This window comes from Heterocephalus glaber, unplaced genomic scaffold (genome assembly GCF_053883595.1).
Source record: "Heterocephalus glaber isolate CG9 unplaced genomic scaffold, H.glaber_assembly_v1.0 deba00000943, whole genome shotgun sequence".
NCBI lineage: Eukaryota > Metazoa > Chordata > Mammalia > Rodentia > Bathyergidae > Heterocephalus > Heterocephalus glaber.
Window position 1 is genome coordinate 2,760,076 of NW_028258175.1, and position 18,488 is coordinate 2,778,563.

Below are 18,488 nucleotides of genomic sequence, written 5' to 3' on the forward strand. Positions count from 1 at the left end.
ACATATATCGCTGTGATATGAGTCTTTTAATTCTTTTGGGAATATACCCAGCAGGGGAATAGCTGGGTCAAATGGGACCTCTAGTCCTAGTTCTTTGAGGTATTTCCATACTGATTTCCACAATGGTTGCACCAGTCTACACTCCCACCAACAGTGGAGAAGGGTTCCTTTCTCTCCATACCCCCGCCAGCGTTTGTTATTGGTTGATTTCTTTTTCTTTTTTTTTTTTAGTACCAGGAATTGAACTCAGGACCTTGTGCTTTTGAGGCAGGCGGCAGAACCACTGAGCTAAATCCCCGGCCCTTATTGGTTGATTTCTTGATAGCAGCTATTCTTTCTGGGGTGAGGTGGAATCTCAGTGTTGTTTTCATCTGCATCTCTCGAATGACCAATGATGTTGAATATTTTTTCAAATGTTTATTTGCTATTTCTACTTCTTTGTCTGAAAAATGTCTGTTCATTTCAGATGCCCATTTTTGAATTGGGTCTTTATATTTGGGGGGTCTGATTGTTTTGAGTTCTTTATATATTCTAGACAGTAGACCTTTGTCTGAGGAACAGCTGGTAAAAATGTTTTCCCACGTTGTAGGTTGTCTCTTAGCTCTGTTGGTGATTTCTCTTACAGTGCAGAAGTTTTGTTTTTTTTTGGTACTGGGTATCAAACTTGGGTCCTTGCACTTACGCAGCAGGCAATGAAACCACTGAGCTAAATCCCCTGCCCTAGTGCAGAAGTTTTTTAATAAGATGAGATCCCAGTTGTTGATTCTTTGTGCTAGTTCCCATGCTATTGAGGATTTGTTCATAAAGTCCTTTCCTATGCCATTGTCTTCAAGAGTTCTACCTAACTTATCTTCCAGCAAGTTGTGTTTCTGTTTTAATATTTAGATCTGTTATCCACTTCAATTTTAGTTTAGTGCATGGTGAAAGATAGGGGTCTAGTTTTAATCTTTGACAAATTGAAATCCAGTTTTCCCAGCACCATTTATTAGAGAGGCTATTTTTCCTCCAGTGAGGGTGGTTGGCTCCTTTGTCAAAGATGAGGTGGCTGAGTGTGTCTGGAGTTGTTTCTGCATCTTCTAATCTATTCCACTGATCCTCGGGTCTGTTTCTTTGCCAGTACCATGCTGTTTTTATCACAGTGGTGTTGTAGTATAGTTTCAAGTTGGGGATTGTGATACCCCCACCCATCTCTCTCTTACCTAGAATTGCTTTTGCTATTTCAAGTTTCTTCTGGTTCCAAATGAACTTTTGGATTGTTTTCTCTAGTTCTGTGAAATACGCTGTTGGGATTTCAATCGGGATTGCATTGAATCTGTACAGCAGTTTTGGAAGTGTGGCCATTTTCATTATATTGGTTCTTCCTACCCAGGAGCAAGGGATGTCTTTGCATTTTCTTATATCTTCTTTGATCTCTTTTTGCAGAGTGCTGTAGTTTTCAGTGTAGAGGTCTTTTGCTTCCTTTGTTAGATTGATTCCTAGATATTTCATTTTTTTGGATGTTATTGTAAAAGGAATTGTTTCCCTAATTTCTCTCTCAGTGAGTCTGCTATTTGTGTATAAGAAGGCTATTTTTTGAGTGTTGACCTTGTATGCAGCTACTCTACTGAATCTGTCAATTAAGCCTAGAAGTCTTCTGGTGGAGTTCTTTGGGTCTTCCATGTAAAGTATCATAGAGTCAGCAAATAATGGCAATCTAACTTCTTCCTTTCCTATCCTTGCTCCTTATTTCTTTCTCTTGTCTAATTGCTGTGGCTGATGTTTCAGAGCTGTATTGAACAGGAGTGGTGACAGTGGGCCAAAGTGGGAACTATGGGGCCAAAGTCAGGCTGTCTCCTGGCCTGCGTCCCCTCTGTTCCTGCCCTTTTCCGGTTTCCAGAAGCCACTCAATTCCTTGGCTCGTGGTCCTCTCCGCCTTCAGCCGTCTCTGACCTCTGCCTGCCTCTTGTAAGAACCTCAGGCCACTGCGTGGGGCCGCCCTGTTAGTCCAGGGGCCTCCTCATCGACACCTCAACTGCAGCAAGCAGGCCCTGCAGTCGAGGCGCCAGTCAGGTGTCGGGATTAAGACGAGGGCCTTGGCAAAGCTGTTGCTCTGCCTCCTGCTCTGCCGTGGGTCGCAGGACAGCTCAGCCTGCCCCTCCCCGAGTGCCTGTGCCTGCCACATTCCAGCTGTGGCAGCTGCGGGCGGGCGGTTTGGCCCCTCTGCCTCTCAGGCCCTTCCTCTGGGAGATGCCTGCTCGGACCCTGGGGCCCGTCAAACGCAGGGCGTGCTTACTTGTCCCGTGTCTCTTGTCCTTGACCACAGGCACAGGTGTGTGATTCTTTTCCGGTGTCAGACTTTGGTAAGCTGTAATGCCATCCCGTGGGATTATCTGCCGGTCTGCGCAGTGTGTCAGCTTCTTGCCAAACTGCTACTTGGTCCCTCGCTGCTGCTGTGTTCGCAGGACCTCGTCACTTTTATATCATTCCTTGGCACCATCCAGGGTGGTGGAATGGGCCTGTTGGTCTTGGTGGCCTTTGCTCTTTCTGAGTTATTTTCATGGTCTGAATTCCCACACTCAGAGTTGCTGAACCGCCTCGCAGAAGGCTACAGGCTGCCACCCCACAGCAGTGGGTATCCGCTGACGAGGAAGAAGTTGCCTTTCGTTCTTGCAGCAAAGTCCGCTCGCTTGTCTCCTGCGTGCGGCCCCCACAGGGCTCTAGGAAGACAACATGCAGGGACAGGTGCACCCTTGTCTAGAGCAGGGCCCTAGCAAGAAAGGCGGCCGCTTAGGTGGTAGGACTAACAGGGCACCTCAAGGGTCTTTCCGTTTGCATTTCTTTATTCACAGATTCTCTATTCTGTTAATTCTATTAACGATGAGAAGTCATGGATGGAATACATTTCCTGGTCTAGTGCCCTGAGACGCGCAGTTTTGAACTTTGCAAACACTGGTGGGGATGCCCTTGCTTGGGCTCCTGTGACCTTCCAGGCTCTGCGTCCCCTCCCTGCTGACAAGCACGTGCTCATGTTCCCAGGGACTGACGTCATGGTCCGGTGCCTCAAGCTGCTGAAGGAGTTCAAGAAGAAGGTGGAAGATGACCACGATGACGATGACGATGAGGAAGTCATCTCCAAGGCCGTGCTTCCCGTGGACATCGTTTACGAGCGGGATATGCTCACGCAGACCTATGACCTCAGTGAGTTGGGGCCTCCTTGGGCCAAGTGGGGAGCACCCACAGGGAAGCAGCGCTCTGCTGCCAGGAGTGTCCCTTAGAGGGCTCGGTTTGTTTTTCTTTTTTTGGTACCAGGGATCGAACTCGGGTCCTTGCGCTTGCGAGGCCGGCGCCGGAACCACTGAGCTAAATCCCTGGCCTGAGGGCTCAGTTTTGGGCTCAGATTCCAGTTAGAAGCCTTGCTGCCCCTCCTCTGTGTGACTCTACGAGGTCTGTAAAATAGGATGTAGTAGTCAGGGTCCTTCCAAGAGACAGACCCTATAGGCTGTGTAAGAAAATCTAGAGAGGCTCTGATCTACTGGGGGAGTGGGTTCATGGGATAATGGAGGTTGGAGAGTCTCACCCTGGACCTGCGCAAACCGGGAGCTGGAGACCTGCAGGCCCTCCGCCCCAGGAGAGAAGAGGAAGGTGTGGCTCTCCGCTGCCTTTCCGTTCCCTCTGGCCCCCAGCTGATTAGGTTGAACCTATCCACATTAAGGCCAGGTCTTCCTCACGCAGCCCACCGGCTTTCAGCCCAGGCTTCTCCAGAAATGACCTCACAGACGCATCTGGAGGTAACTTCCCCAGTTATCCAGCTATCCCTTAATCCAGCCAAGCTGACACCTAAAATGTACCATCACAGGGGGCTGATACCCACACTAGCACATTTGAAGGGTACATGATGTAGGATTAAAATATCTAGAATAGTGCGTAGCACACAGAAAGCACACACATAAAATAGCTGTTTGTCTTAGTAAGTTTCCGGGTGCTGTAACAGAGTACCCAAGATGGGGTAATTTATAAAGAAAAGAGTTTATTTTGACTTACAGTTCAGGAAGCTGGGGTTCAGGTTGGGTGCTGGAATCTGCCCAGCTTCCAGTGAGGGCCTTATGCTGCTCTGTGCATGAAAGAAAAGCAGGAGGCGTCTGGGGTGGAACACAAAGGGCCACCTTGCTTTAGCACAGTCCGCTGTTCTCACAGTAACTGACACAGTCTCAGAGAGCAGGGAACCGCTCCTGCGAGAGGGCTCTCCTCTGTGCAGGAGGGCTCCACACCTGCTCCCAGATGCCTCCGCCAGGCCCCACCATACCGCTGTGCTGAGGGTCTCAGCCACAGCATGAGGTTTAAGAGCCACTCCTCCTTGTAGGCCATCCGGAGTCACCGAGGCTGGGTCTCCTAATATGAAGGGGCAGGAAACTGTTCCTCCCATTCCTCACCCTGCCCTAGGCCCCCAAAGTCTGGGACAGCTGTGACCCAGGGCCACAGGCAACATGGCCACAGGAGCCTGTGGGGAGGACAGAGCAGTGGTGAAGCGGCCACAGGAGGCCTAATAATCCACTGGCGAGTCAGCCACTCTTCTAGAGAACGGTGACAGTTTCAACAGTTTGCGTGTGAGGGGTTCCGCAGAGCACAGTTTGGAAACAGCTCACCCCGAGCTCTTTCATCTCTGCTTTTGGCATGTTGCTGGTTGAATATAGGAACCTCCCAGCCATCCCTTTTTATTCTGCCATTTATTTTTATACATGTATGACACAACAACCTCTTTATCCTGATTGATTTTTCCTGGCAGCCTCATCTATGCAGATATATCAGGAAATAAGAGAGAAAATATTTCTGAAGTGTCCAAGAGCTTTGCTATCACATCTGCCCCACTTCGGGGACCCCTGTGGCCTCCCACCCCAGCCAGGCTCCTTCCTAGTGTTCTCAGTCCCAGATTAGAGGAAGGAACTTAAAAGGGTGTCTTTGAGGCAGACACAATAACAGCGCTGAGAAGCGGCAGCTGACGGGAGCTGACAGGCTACACAGTGCCAATTACTGGGCCCCGTGCTCAGCGAGGCCTTCACTGTCAGGCTCCGTGGTGCTGTTTCCTTCCTGTCCCTGCTTGCAGGGCGGCTACAGTCCACGGTGCCCCTGTGTCAACCAAGAAAGACAGGGGCATGAAGGACACACATTAAAAAAGTTCTCAGAGCTGGAGGTGGGGCTCACACCTGTAACCCCAGCACTCTAGGAAGCTGAGGCAGCAGGGTCCCAAGTTTGAACCCAGCCTGGACAATTTAGTGCTTAGACTGACTCAGAATAAAGAAAGGGCTGGGATGTAGCTCAGTGGGAAGGTCCTGGGTTCAAACCCTAGTACTGAAAAAAACTAATTAAAGAATTATTTTAGAAAGTTATTTTGGGGCCAGGGATTTAGCTCAGTGGTTCTGCTGCCTGCATTGCAGGCGCAAGGTCCCAAGTTAGATCCCTGGTACCAAAAAAAAAAAAAAAAGTTATTTTGATGCTCATTTGTCTGAAAAAGTTTATTCATGAGAAAGTGCTAACTTGCCGAGTAAAGATGGTGTTTGTAGAACTTAAGAGATCAACCACTGAATGCTTTCCCTCCAGACCCCCAAATAAGCTGTGGGTGTCCTTGTCCGAATAGTGTTGCTCAGAGTCTCGGAGGAAGAGGGGCAGCAGCACTGTGCTTCCTGTGCTGTGCTCGTGGCAGTGAGTGCAGGGGCCGCGGCTCACAGGCCCTTTCTCCCAGTTGAGCGCAGAGGCACGAAAGGAATTTCCCAAGCTGAAATCCGAGTGGCCATGAACGTGGGGAAGCTGGAAGCAAGAATGCTGTGCCGGCTTCTTCAAAGGTTCAAGGTTGTCAAGGTAACGCCCAAGTCTCCCCTGCAGTTCCTTTGGGTGCGCACACATGGTGATTATGAAGCGGGTTGCAGGCGGTCAGAGGACCAGACGCCCCATCATCTGTGTCCAGGAGGCAGACGTCACATTGTCGTGTCTCCGCATCACTGTGGCTTCCATTTGCTTCCATTTTTTAAAAACTGAAGGAGTTCTCATGAAGCAGGGCCACAAGGGGCTCGCTCCTATGCAGGGACAGGCAGCCAGAGCTGGCTGGTGTCTGTCCACCTGCCCTCCCTTTTCTGTGATTCGCCTCCAGTCAGCTAACTGCATGTTGGTGCTTTCCTTTTGTCATTTGGACCCGCATCTCAGCACCTTGATGCTTGCATTAGTCAGCACTGCATAACTATAATGAAATACCTGAGGCAACTGGCTTTTAAAGACAAAAGGTTTATTCCAGCCCATGGTTCTAGAGGTTCCAGAACACCTAGAAGATCAAGTAGCGCACTGCCTCGGGCCTCTGGTGAGGGTGCATCACTGTGAGGGCACATGGCAGTGCAGGCTGCTTATGTCAGGAGCCAGAACGGGGAGAGGTGACTCACCCCTCAGCCGCATTGTGGGCACACCCCGAGGCCAGGGCCTCCCTCCCGCTCACCTCCTGGAGGTTCTGCAGTGTCCAGTAGTGCCACGCAGGCACCGGTCCCGTAACGAGGACTGGGGCACCCAAGCCGTACCAGCGCCCGACCCTCTTCTCGCCTGCCTTTTGGACACCGCCAGAGGCAGGAGGACAGCTGAGCTAAAGACACAGAGAGCCCAGCAGCCCGGCACGGGTGTGTGTGTGGAAGGCGTTGCTCTTTCTCTTCTCCAGGGCTCTAGGAAGAGCCCTCCTCTGTCCCCGAAGATGAAACGAGTGTGGGCTGGCAGTGGCCATGCCCCTGGGCCCTGTGGCCACGGCCGGTGTGTAGCAGACACACGCTGCTTGCCGGCCGGCCGGGTTTCGTGAGCCAAGTCCCGGGCCAGGTGTGGCACGAGTGGAGGCCCTGGCCTCGGGAGCTCGGGCCTCTGGGGCAGGCGCCTGTGGGATTGCACTTCAGACAGCCCTCCCTCAGGCTGCGGGGGGTCAGGGCCGAGGTGAGGAGGCGGGGAGGGAGGGCCAGGGCGAGCGTCCGTCGTGGGGGCCTAGCCCCACTTTGCGGGCGCTGAGCCATCTGACCCCCAGGGGTTCATGGAGGACGAAGGCCGGCAGCGGACCACCAAGTACATCTCATGCGTGTTCGCTGAGGAGAGCGACCTGAGCCGGCAGTACGCGCGGGAGAAGGCCCGGGGCGAGCTGCTGACCACCGTGAGCCTGGCCTCCATGTCCGAGGAGCCGCTGCTGCCTGAAGGCGAGGACGCCTTTCTCTCCGAGTCGGACAGCGAGGAGGAGGGCAGCAGGGTCAGCAAGCGCAGGGCCCGGGGAGCCCAGCCCCACGTGCGGCCGTCTGCGGAGTTCGGGCCTGGTGCGCAGCCTCAGCACTCCACCCCGACCAAGGGTAGGAAGCGGGGCGACTCCGAGGATGCCCTGGGTGCGGCCGGTCGGGGCCGGCGGGGTCATTCGCGTCCCGTGATCAGAGGGCTGATGGGGACGCTCATGTGGTCTGGCTCCTGGCTGCTGGCAAGGCCGTTCTTGGCAAGCGTTTGGTTTCAAACTGGTATGGGGAGGACATTCTGTGAACTCCCTCTGTCCTCTTCCATCCAGCCACCTACTCAGAAATCCTCAGGCTTTTAAATTAACTATAGAATACTAAAAAACACCCACGGAGGGCAGGGAGCTGGTGTCCAGCCTGACAGAGGAGGGCCCCACGCTGCTCACCAGGCCTGGAGCCGGCTCTGTCAGGGCTCTAGCAGGTCCTCGGCCCCTGTGCCTCCGTGGCCCCTTGGCTGGCCCTCGCTCCCTCTGACAGCTCCGCTGCTGCGCTCCTCACAGGCGGGTGGAAACTGCTCAACCTTCACCCCTTGAAGAGGCAGCTGCCTTCCTCCCCAGGGGCTGCTGAGGAGCGAGCCTCCCGGAGCTCGGGGGCCAGGGACAACCTGGACACCAGCGGCTCCTCGGACTTCAACGTGTCCTTCGGCTCCCACTGCATGGAGAGCGCCAGTGGCGACATAGCCATGATCGAGGAGGTGCGGCTGGACAACCCCAAGGTCAGTGGGGGCCTCTGGCAGGTGGGCATCAGCCTTCTCTGCTTGGGGATCTCAGGGATGGCGCCGGAGCCTGCGGTAGTAAGAGGGTCACACGCTGAGTGCCTGCTCCATCCCTGCAGCGGCCAGGGCTCCACAAGGAGTGGCTCCGCACTTGTTCATGTGCCCGCTTCATGCTGCCTGTGGTCGGGCGGAAATCCCTTCTGTGTTGTTTACCCCAGGCCTCCGATTGCCAATAGCTTGCTCTTTTCAGAGGGAGAATTTGTACGGCTAATTTAGATTGTCCTGGGCCAGTGTTGCCCCATAGGGGACATTTGGCTGCGAGGCCATGTCTGGAGAGACTCCTGATTGTCACAACTTAGGGAGGGGTCTGCTAACACGGAATAGGGAGCAGCCGAGACTCTGCTTCTCAGAGCAGTTTTGAGACAAGGTCGCCTTCTGTTGCCGAGGCTGGCCTTGAACTATTGGCCTCAAGCCATCCTCTTGCCTCTGCCTCCTGAGTAGCTGGGATTTTAGCTGTGTGCCACATTTTTCTTTTTTCTCATGGTGCTGGGGATCAAACCCAGGGCCTCGTCTGCTAGGCGAGTGCTGCACCAGTGAGCTGCATCCCCAGCCCCAGGATGCTGTTAAACATTCTCACAACAGTGAATCATCCAGCTTAGAATGTCAACACTGCCAGGGTTGAGAAGCCCTGCTTTAGGTGCAGCGCCAGTATCATTTGCCATAAAAGTAAGGTAATCATAGAATAGAAGAAACCAAATTGTATTAGTGCATTCTGTCCAAACAGTGGCATATGTTAAGGTGTTAAATACACAGTAGGTCAAATGAATGCTTTTTCGTCAGTGAAATTAGTAGGATTAAAAGAGAGCTGGTAGAGGAATGCCCTTCTCATTACACGTTTCAGTTCGCCTAGTGCCGTGTCCTCTGTCACTTAAAGGTGCTTCAGATGCTGCCAAGGCTTTGGAGACAGTGGAGGCGAGGCGCCTGGCGTGGGGCGGCCTTGTGATTGGCAACCGTTGGTGCTCTCGCTGCTCTCTGGCTCCAGCCTCATGACCCTGGAAGCTAAACCTCTGCCCTGGCCCCGAGCAAGAAAGCCAGGCCCCTGGGGATGGAGTTAGTGGCTACCCTTACCCTCCCTCGATGCTTTCCTGGAGCAGGGGCTGGCTTCAGTTAGGCCCTGTAGCAGAAGGGCAGGGCACCGTGGACATTTCTAGGCCCTCCCAGCCCTCCCCTGTGTGGTGGACGCCTTCTCCCTGTCAGGGCATGGCTTGTGTTGTCTCCAGCCTGCAGCAGTGGACCCCTGCTGCCCTCCTGGGCTTTTACCTGCCTGCCTCGAGCCCAGCGTGTGCCGCCTCCGGGGCTTAGAATTCCCAGAGCTCTGTCCTTCCTTAGCCCCTTCTCTTCCTGATGGAAGCCCACTCCCAGAGTGGCGGCAGCTTCGCGCCCCCGTCTGCTGCTGTCTGAGAGGCTCCTGGCGAGTGTGCAGAGCAGCTTCTTCCTGGGAGTCTCCTGCCTCATGGAGCGTTCCCTCCAGCCCTTCTTCCTCATGGCAGAGCTGGTCCTGGCCTGAAGCTGCGGTGGGCAGGGCGTGAGCTGGGCCAGCACCTGCCCGGCACCTCCTGGCTCGGTGTCAGTCCTGCAGGCGTGACACCTAAGTGAGGAGGTGACTGGCGGAACCTTCCCAGGGTTCCAGCTGCCTGGAGCTGATCTGTGCTAGTGATTTGCAAGGAGTGCGTTGGAGCTCAGGTTTCTTTCCCACTCGAGGGTCACATTTGGGCTTTAACGTGGCTTGACCCAAAGGCAGGCGATCCAAGTTCACTGTAAAGCTCAAGGAAGATGGAAAGGAGGCGTCAAGAGTGGCGTGGGCCTTTCAGCAGGGCTACAAGAGGAAGCACAGACACCCCACCCCTTCCTTCCAGCTTTCCTGCCAGTCATCATAGTTCACTCAGGGAACCTTCTCTGAACTCCAAAGCCTGTCGCTGCCCCGTCACTGGTTGCCTACAGACTTCCAGGGTTCCTCGGTTTGGAGTCAGAGGCCCTATCCCGAGGGAGGCTGGGTGGGTCCTCACCCCCAGGCCCTGGGTTCCCCTTGTGTGAGATGAGAGCAGTAAGAAGACGCTTGCTTTTGATCACGGAGCCTGTCAGAGACCTCTGAGGCTGACAGCCCCTCCCACCCTGCAGAGTGGCCGAGGGAGCACGGCGGGGCTGCCTGGGACCCCCGCGGGTGCAGTCCATCCTGTGTCAGCATCGGAAGGAAGGGGCGCGTGACGGGATCCTGTGCAGGGATGGGAGACAGGAGGTGTCCTCCAGGTGGGCATCTGCCCAGCCCTACTGAGCCCCCGTGTCGTCCTGCAGGAGAGTGGCAGCTCCCAGAAGGCTGGGAAGCATAGCACAGGCCTGGAGAAGCCCCACAAGACTTACCGCCTGCTGAAACGCCGGAATCTGATCATAGAAGCTGTCACCAACCTTCGCCTGATTGAGAGCCTGTTCACGTAAGCTGGCACACGCCTGCCCGTGTGTCACTCTTCCCCCAGTAGCCACCACCTGCCACAGAAAGGGCCACGGGGCCCAGAGAGAGTGTTCTCACTGTTCAGAGGGGCAGACGTGGTGGAAAGTCTGTGCACTAGACAGGGAGAAAAGGGCCGAGCAGGCCAGAGAAGTCACCAGGGCCTTTTTCCGTACCTCGTTGCTGGGAGGGGAAAGGGAGAAGCGCAGGCAGGTGTGGGCACCACTTCTAAACTCTCTCTGGAACTTGCCCTTCATGCACACGAAATCTTTGATGAAATAAACCAAAGGGATGCGAGTGGAACTGGTGTCAGGGCTGTTGGTGCTGCTGACCCTCACCGCCACCCTCCCATCATCGAGGCCCCGAGGCAGCCACTCCCCGGGAAGGGGCCTGGACCCAGCCCCAGATGAGGGTCTGCACACTGAGCAGGCTGCGCGGCAGGCAGGGGCCACCTGCGTGCAGGTCATCACTTGCTCCCGTCCTCTCTTGTTGGGGGTGGCTGCGAGCTCTGAATATCCCTCTTGGCTCTGCCATTCTGTGATCCGTGATCTGGAAATGTCACCACAGGAACTTGGTAATAGAGTGATACCATGTATCAAGAATCAGAAAGAGCTTCAGAGGCGAGGCTGCATTGCTCACCTGGATGCTCCTGGCTGGGTGTTCAGTTAGCTTGCAGGCGTGGTGGAGACAGGCCACCGTCGCCACAGCTCTCAGGCCCACTCGGCTTGCTGGTGAGAGGCTCGGCACCTTAGCTGCCGTGGAGGTGGCTTGTCTCGCCAGCTCCCCATAAGGGGTGACCCATAGTATTCCAGCCTTCCCAGCGCAGTTCTGTCCAGCGACATCCGCCGTGTCTCTGCTGCCTTGTTGACCAAGCCATGGTGAGATGGGGAACGTGAGCTGTGGTGTGGTCTTGCGGTGTCCCAGGATTCAGAAGATGATCATGGATCAGGAGAAGCAGGAGGGCGTGTCTACCAAGTGCTGTAAGAAATCCATTGTGCGGCTGGTGCGGAACTTGTCTGAGGAAGGCCTCTTGCGGCTGTATCGGACCACAGTTATTCAGGATGGCATCAAGAAGAAGGTAAGCCCCTCTCTGCCGCAGAGCCGGCCTCCTGCCGTGGGAGGTTTCCTTGTCTAGCTCCTCTTGTCCTTGCTGTGTCTCAGTTGTCCTTTATCAGTGACTGAATGTCCTGTTATGCCTCCCTGTTTGGGAAGCAGGGTTACCCCGCCTTTGTGGGGAAGCTGGAAGCAGAAAAGAACAGCAGCTTGCTTGGATCCCAGAGCAGCGGGTCATCATGAGGCGGGCATCCAGCCCTGCTGGGGAAAGGGGAGGGAAGGCGGAGTCTGCTGAAGTTCAGGAAAGCAGTGCTGGGAGAAATGAAAGAACATTTAGAAGGTGGAACGTTTGGACTGAGCAGCACCTCATTTCTGCGGAGATGGGAGGAAGCAGATCTTGGAGGAAAGATGGTGGGGACTCAGAACACTCCATCTCCCGCACCTCCCTTTGTCTGTTTCTGTAAAATTTACAGTTGGTGGCCATTCCCATAGCAGCTGTTGTGCAGCAGCTTTGCACACGTTCTGTGTCATATGTTTTCCAGGCTCAGAGTCATTTGCCACTGGGGCAGAAGGAAATGCTGCTGTGGTACTCTCTTAATTTCCTAACCTTTTTTCCTGATGCTATTTTCCATCTCTGCCTTCAAGAGAACTCTCCTTTGATACTTTGTTTTCTTAATAAGCGGGCAAGGTCATTTCTGCTTTCTCACTTCATCTTATTGCTTTGGAAATTTGTAAAATCCACGAAGTGACTTAAATGCAGTGCTCTATTGCACGTTGACAGTGCTCATCTGCTTTTACATCTGCTTTAAGCCTTTTTAATATAGAACAGTAAAGTTCCCCTTGCCCCAGCCCTCCGTCCCCAGCCGGCCTACCCTGCACCATTGTGCAGTGGCAGTGGGCCCTGGTCCTGAGCAGGAGCCTAGCCCATCTGCAGCCACTCCTCTGCTTTCTGCTGCTCTTGGGACTCACGCCTCCTCGAGTGGAGACTTTAAGTGCACCAAATCCTCCCCCAAGCTCGGACTAGGAGAGGCCGCTGCCTCGGGGGTGCAGCTGTGTCTCCCGCTGAACTTTGGGGCTGTTCCACCAGCTGTGCCAGAGGGGCAGGCAGAGATGGAGCGAGGGACGAGGCCAGCAGCTCACCACCCGGGGTCACACAACCTGAGAACACAAGCGCCCCGGGAGGGAGCCCCAGGCCACGGGGCGGCTCTGCGGTGCCCGCTCTTCCAGCCGAGAGGCCGCATGAGTGAGTGTGCATCCCTGACCGGCCTCGGAGTTAGAGCGGAGCTCTGTTCCTTGCAGGGCTTGCTCTGGCACCTGGGCGGTGCTGCCTGTGGTCTCCCACTGGCTGGAGCCCAGGCAGGTGCATCAGCCTGCACCTTGCTCCCGCGTCCTGCTCCCACCATGCAGCCTTTGAGACGTCTACTGGGCTGGGGAAAGTGAGGAGCTACGAATGCTGTTATTTGTGCTTTGCTGTTAAATACTCCAGGATGTCACCTAACTACCTCATTTTGGTCTGTGCGGAGGTGGTTGTGGGGGTCCCCCCTCACAGATGGGGAGTGGGAGAGACTGAGCCGAGCAGGCCTTTAGAGGCCCCTTTTAGACCCTGCTGCTTGTGTGCTATTGCCACACCTGTCTAAACCCATTTTCGCTACAAAGCTGCTGGCCAGGGTTGACACCCAGGAAATCCCACATTGCTGTCTTCTGCCGAAAAAAGCCTTGGCTCTCCAGGGACCCGGCCACGCCACCATCCTCAGCACCCACAGCCTGCTGCTCCCCCGCCTCCACCCCTCTCTGCTGCCGCTTTCCTTGGTTCATCGCAGGCTCTCATGAGCCAGGAGCCACCTGAACGGTTCTGCCTCAGTTCCCAGGGAGGGAGAGGCCAAAGCAGCTCTCAGTCCTTTGCCAGTTTGTTGAGGTGTGGCCGATGGGAAAGCCCCTCGACTTCCGTGATGGACAGGTGGACGTCCACGGGACTCCAGAGCAGCGGTGGGAATGCTCAGACAGTGGGGTGGGTGTGAGTAGCAGCCCCCAGGTAGCAGTGGAGCCCGGCAGGCTGCGATGGCCCAGCTAGGGAACTGCAGGGCAGAAGGCTGTCTGTGCAGGGCCCGACGCTCCGTCACTTGCAGGTTGTGATGCCAGCAGCTATAACAGCAACATGTTTTGCTTCGCTCTGCCAGTGGTCTTTGGAGAATGTCAGTAAAAACAGGCAGTGCTGACGTTCCACTTAGGAACCTGCCTCTGGGGCTGCAGCTCCCTGAGCTCTGCCCTTTACCTCTGGGGTGCCCCCGCCTTTCCCTACAGGTGGATCTGGTTGTGCACCCATCCATGGACCAGAACGACCCTCTTGTGAGAAGTGCCATCGAGCAGGTTCGCTTCCGGATCTCTAATTCAACCACAGCAAACAGGCAAGTGGCAGTGCCCGCAGAGCCCGAGGTGAGGCTGCCAGCTGAGGCCATCTTCACAGAGCCCCTGTCCTGCTGGCAGGAAAACAGTTCCTGGTTTAGGGTGTGTGGTTCATGATCCCCTCATCTAAACAAGGGTTAATTTCTAGATTCTTTAAGCAAAACAAATCCTTGTGTTCTTAATTCTAGTCTATATGAGGAGTATGTTAAGAGCGTTGCCATCACAGGCCTGTGATGTATGGAACTCACCCTCATAATGTCTCAGAATGATTCCACTTGGCTTCCCAGGCTCCTGTCTAATTTAGTTTGTAAACCACTAATGGGCCAGGAGACAGCTTGCTGGTGGCAGCGGGCAGCTCTCAGCTGGATCTAAATGGGAGGCGGCCCTGGCTTGTGTGGCCGGCTGTGCATTTCATTGGCCATGTAGATTTGGGGTCAGTTGCCAATCAGTTTCTCCCAAGGTTCCCGACCTCTGGCATCTCTAAAGGCACTGGCTCCTGGTCTCACAGGCAGCAGCTGCCCTGCTGGGGTGGCCCTTGGCCCACACTGCCCACCACCCCCAGGGCTTACTGACTGACACCCACTTTGCTTCGGTGCATGGTCTGCCTGAGCCTGGGGCCGCTGAGTTTGAACCCACTGCACCCCCCCACCCCATTCTGGCCCCAGTGCCGCTGTCTTTGCTCCCAGGCTGGGGTTTGCCCAGTGCATGGTCACACTTTGTGCTCGGACTGCAGGGGGAAGGTTCCCCAGCCTCCAGCACCTCCAGAGGAGGTAGAAGAAGAAAGTCAAGGACAAGAGGAACCAAGCAGATCGGGAGACTGTGACATGAATGCGTCCTCTAAACCAGAGAGTGGGCGGGGGAAAAAGACCGATGAGAAGATGGGCGTGACCCCGATGAAAAATTACCACCCTGTTGTAGGTAAGAAGCAACTCTGCCTGTGTTGGAGTGTGAGTTTGCTGTTTGCATGCCGATGTGTAAGTCCCTGGGAATCCTGCTGCATCCGAGCCCTGGCTGCAGGCAGGCAGGCAGCTCGGAATCGCTGGCCTCCACTTTCCTCTCTGTCCTGCAGACCTCACAGGGCATCGAGAAACAAAGGTGAAGTGATGCTAAATCCCATGGTGAGGTCTGCTTTACAGAGACGAACTCCTGCTGCTCAGTGCCTGGGTCTGGGACACCTTGTGAGCCCCAGCAATCCTCTCCCGTCTCCACCCCACCAAGCCCCTGCCACTGTCCCAAGCTCTGTGTCGGCCCACTGTGCCTGCCCTGTTGCCTTGTCCACTGGGCCCCACACCTTCCTCTGTCACTGAGGGGATTCAGGGTACAGTTGTTTGTGTCAACAAGGAAATACACTTCTTAGGAGAACTGCGACTGGGGTGTTTGGCGCAGTCCATGTTGTGCCAGAAGCCCTCACCCTGGGGCCCTCGTGACCTCCTTCTCCACCACACTCCTGGCCCCACCCCCCATCGCTCGGCTTCCTGCCCTGCCTCCCAGCGTGCCAGGCAGGGACCATCAGAGGTCCTCGCCTTTGTCCTGGACACGTGCCCACGTGTCTGCAGGGCTCAGCTCCCAGGCCCAAGGCAGGGTGGCTTGTCCCAGCCTCTGGGGTCACACCCTCAGCCCTGCTTTGCTTTTTCTGCACCAGCAGTCTCCATGTGATGTGCTATTTCAGGTGTTACTTTTTGACTTTGCCCACTAGAAAGTAGTTCGAAAGGTGTGAGAATATTTGCTGCCCCTGTCCTGCCCCGGGCACAGTGCTGCTCTGTGCCATCCTTTGGGAGGATTGAGCTGATTCCTCTTCTCGCTTCAGTTCCTGGCCTTGGGCGCTCTCTCGGGTTCCTGCCCAAGATGCCTCGCCTGCGGGTGGTGCACACGTTCCTCTGGTACCTGATCTACGGGCACCCTGCCTGCTATGTAATGGAGAAGCCAGTGTTGTTTGGCAGTGAGAGGAGAGGCGGCAGGCACCCCAGAGGTGACTGGGATGCCTCGGATCTCAGGGACAATCCAGACGGTGTCACCTGGGAGACTGAGGTGGAGCTGTCCACAGAGACAGGTGAGATGCCTGGGCCTGCACCTGCACCTGGGGCAGAGGGGCACAGGCCCCCAGAGAGGAGCACCTGCACACCTGCGTCCCACGCGATCCCTGAGGGAAAGGCCCTAACCCCAGGCTCCTGCTCCGCCCTCCTGGCTGATGATGAGCGAGCAGGGTTTTGTCCAAGTTGGCCTTGGGGGAGGCATTCCCGTGGGGAGATGGTCTCAGCATGAGTGGGGCCTCTGCTGGGAGTGACTCCGGCTGTTCTCCTAGTGTACGTGGACGACGCCTCGTGGATGCGCTTCATCCCTCCCATCCCGGTCCACAGGGACTTTGGCTTTGGCTGGGCGCTCGTCAGTGACATCCTCCTCTCGCTGCCCCTCTCCATCTTCGTCCAGATTGTGCAAGTCAGCTACAAGGTGCGGGCAACTCCAGGGTGCCCTCCGCTCACCAAGGGGATGGAGGGCGGGAGGGCCAGTCAAGGGAGAATACCCCAGCGATTATTCACTCTTTTAGACTCAGCGAAATCAGAGTAGGTTAGAACTGGTAAGGGAGGGAACAGGATGGAAAGAAGGGAAGGTGGGTGGGTGGGTGGATGGTGAAAGTATAAACCTGAGACACTTATTCTTCTAGGCAGGTCATCGTTAGGTGGACGGGCAGGGAAGGAGGGCAGTGACTGCTTAGTATGTAGGCGAGCTTGGTGGAAAGACAGTTATGGTGTAATAGTAAAACATAGGTTTTTTTTTTTTTTTAAGGAATTTAATAGACATAGAAAAAGGAAAAAAATAGGAGTTATCCATAATCTAATCACTCAGAGTGATAATCACTTAATATTTTTGGTATATTTTCTTTTAAACTTTATTACTATGTTTTATGTGTGTGTAAAATGTCCCTTTTTGAAAAACTGAATTGAGATTATATTTACTTTCTCATCTGTTCTTTCTACTGAGTAATATATCATTTTCCACACCGTTATTTTAAAACTTGATATTAAATATTTTCGTAGTTTCCTTAGGGCAGGGTAGAACCAGAGTTGCTGGCTTCAAGGGGAATGAATGCCTTCGTCTTTTTTTCTTTTACTATAAATAAATACATTCCCCTCTTGCTCCTGGGCAGTGTTAGCAGTGGGTTGCCCTCAGCAGAGGGGCAGAAGGCAGGTGTGGAGGCCCAGGGCAGAGGCTGGGAGGTCGTGGGAGTTACTCCGGGAGCCTCCTGATATTCCTCGGCCTCTGGCTGAGCGGAACCTGCCCTCGCCCTGCAGGTGGACAACCTCGAGGAGTACCTGAACCACCCTCTGAAGCAGCACACGCTCATCCGCTTCCTCCCCAGGCCCATTCGGCAGCAGCTCCTGTACAAGAGGTGAGCCCTGTGGTCAGGCTCGGATGCTTACTCTCTGGGAAGAAGAAAGGGCATCTGCCTTCCGGGTCACTAGCCCTCCAGGTTGTCGCCCACTTAGCCGCCGGAGAAGTATGAACTGGCACATTTTATTGCTTGGCTTTGAGTAACAAGTCAAGTCAAATCTGCTGCCAAGGCTGCAGTTATTGGAGCATGTTGTCTTTGGTTTTGCTCTTTTCCTGCTGGTACATTTACTTTCCAAAACAAGCTGTAAGTGTGGGTCACCGCCTCTGCTGGGTGGTGGTTGGGCGGGGCCCTGATGCAGCCCCATCCCGGGGAGCGGCACAGTGGGAACCCCTCTGCTGCAGGCGGTACATCTTCTCGGTGATGGAGAGCCTGCAGAGACTGTGCTACATGGGGCTACTGCAGTTCGGCCCCACGGAGAAGTTCCAGGACAAGGACCAGGTAAGGCCTGGAGCCGGAGGGTGGGGTCCCAGCAGCCAGGCCCGCCCTGGCCCCTGGTGCTCCTCTCCCCACCGGTGTCTCCTGCAGGTTTTTGTCTTCCTGAAGAAGAAGGCAGTCATCATTGATACTACCATCTGTGACCCCCATTACAACCTGGCCCACAGCAGCCGGCCCTTCGAGAGGCGGCTCTATGTGCTGAACTCCATGCAGGATGTGGAGAGCTACTGGTTCGATCTGCAGTGCGTCTGCCTCAACACCCCGCTAGGTACTGTCATCCTGCTGGGCCCCCGCTGTCCGCTCCTTGCTGTGTGATCAGGAGGCTGGAAGTCACGCAGCAGAGGAGGGATTTTCACACTGCTCCCTAGGCCTAGGGTTCCCTTAGAAGAACGATGGCTTTGAAGTTGAGGGGCTCCGGGGTGGGGGTGCCCAGTTAAGGGCAAGCACTTTGCCTTCATTTGCAGGCTTGTTGAGCAGGTATTTATCACGCACCTACTACGTGTTTTTCCTGTGCCTGGCTGTGCAGTGATAAGAATGCAGTCTGGGGCCAGGGGTTTAGCTCAGTGGTTCCGTGGCCCGCCCCGCAAGCACAAGGACCCGAGTTCGATCCCCAGTACCAAAAAAGAGAATACAGTCTGTCCCTGCCCTCATGACACTCATGTCCGAGTGCGGAGGAGACATCTCAGCAGAGCCCTGGTGTGCAGTGCGTGCTGTGGGACG

The 18,488-nt window shown here is 55.0% G+C and overlaps 1 protein-coding gene across 5 annotated transcripts in view; it reads left to right on the forward strand.

Annotated features, from left to right (window-relative positions):
• Gtf3c1 (general transcription factor IIIC subunit 1) overlaps positions 1 to 18,488 on the forward strand; it is a 67,232-nt gene that overhangs the window by 23,571 nt on the left and 25,173 nt on the right. For 3 of the 5 annotated variants that reach the window (XM_013076307.3, XM_004855997.4, XM_087208827.1), the window contains exons 7-19: positions 3,016 to 3,177; positions 5,717 to 5,832; positions 7,022 to 7,334; positions 7,769 to 7,983; positions 10,336 to 10,472; positions 11,411 to 11,564; positions 13,841 to 13,944; positions 14,676 to 14,860; positions 15,750 to 15,992; positions 16,245 to 16,390; positions 17,233 to 17,330; positions 17,675 to 17,771; positions 17,859 to 18,036. In XM_013076307.3, coding sequence (XP_012931761.1) covers positions 3,016 to 3,177; positions 5,717 to 5,832; positions 7,022 to 7,334; positions 7,769 to 7,983; positions 10,336 to 10,472; positions 11,411 to 11,564; positions 13,841 to 13,944; positions 14,676 to 14,860; positions 15,750 to 15,992; positions 16,245 to 16,390; positions 17,233 to 17,330; positions 17,675 to 17,771; positions 17,859 to 18,036 — 2,148 coding nt within the window. The remainder of the gene's footprint in view (positions 1 to 3,015; positions 3,178 to 5,716; positions 5,833 to 7,021; positions 7,335 to 7,768; positions 7,984 to 10,335; positions 10,473 to 11,410; positions 11,565 to 13,840; positions 13,945 to 14,675; positions 14,861 to 15,749; positions 15,993 to 16,244; positions 16,391 to 17,232; positions 17,331 to 17,674; positions 17,772 to 17,858; positions 18,037 to 18,488) is intronic. The other 2 variants (XM_013076308.3, XM_087208828.1) reach the window with 1 other exon arrangement.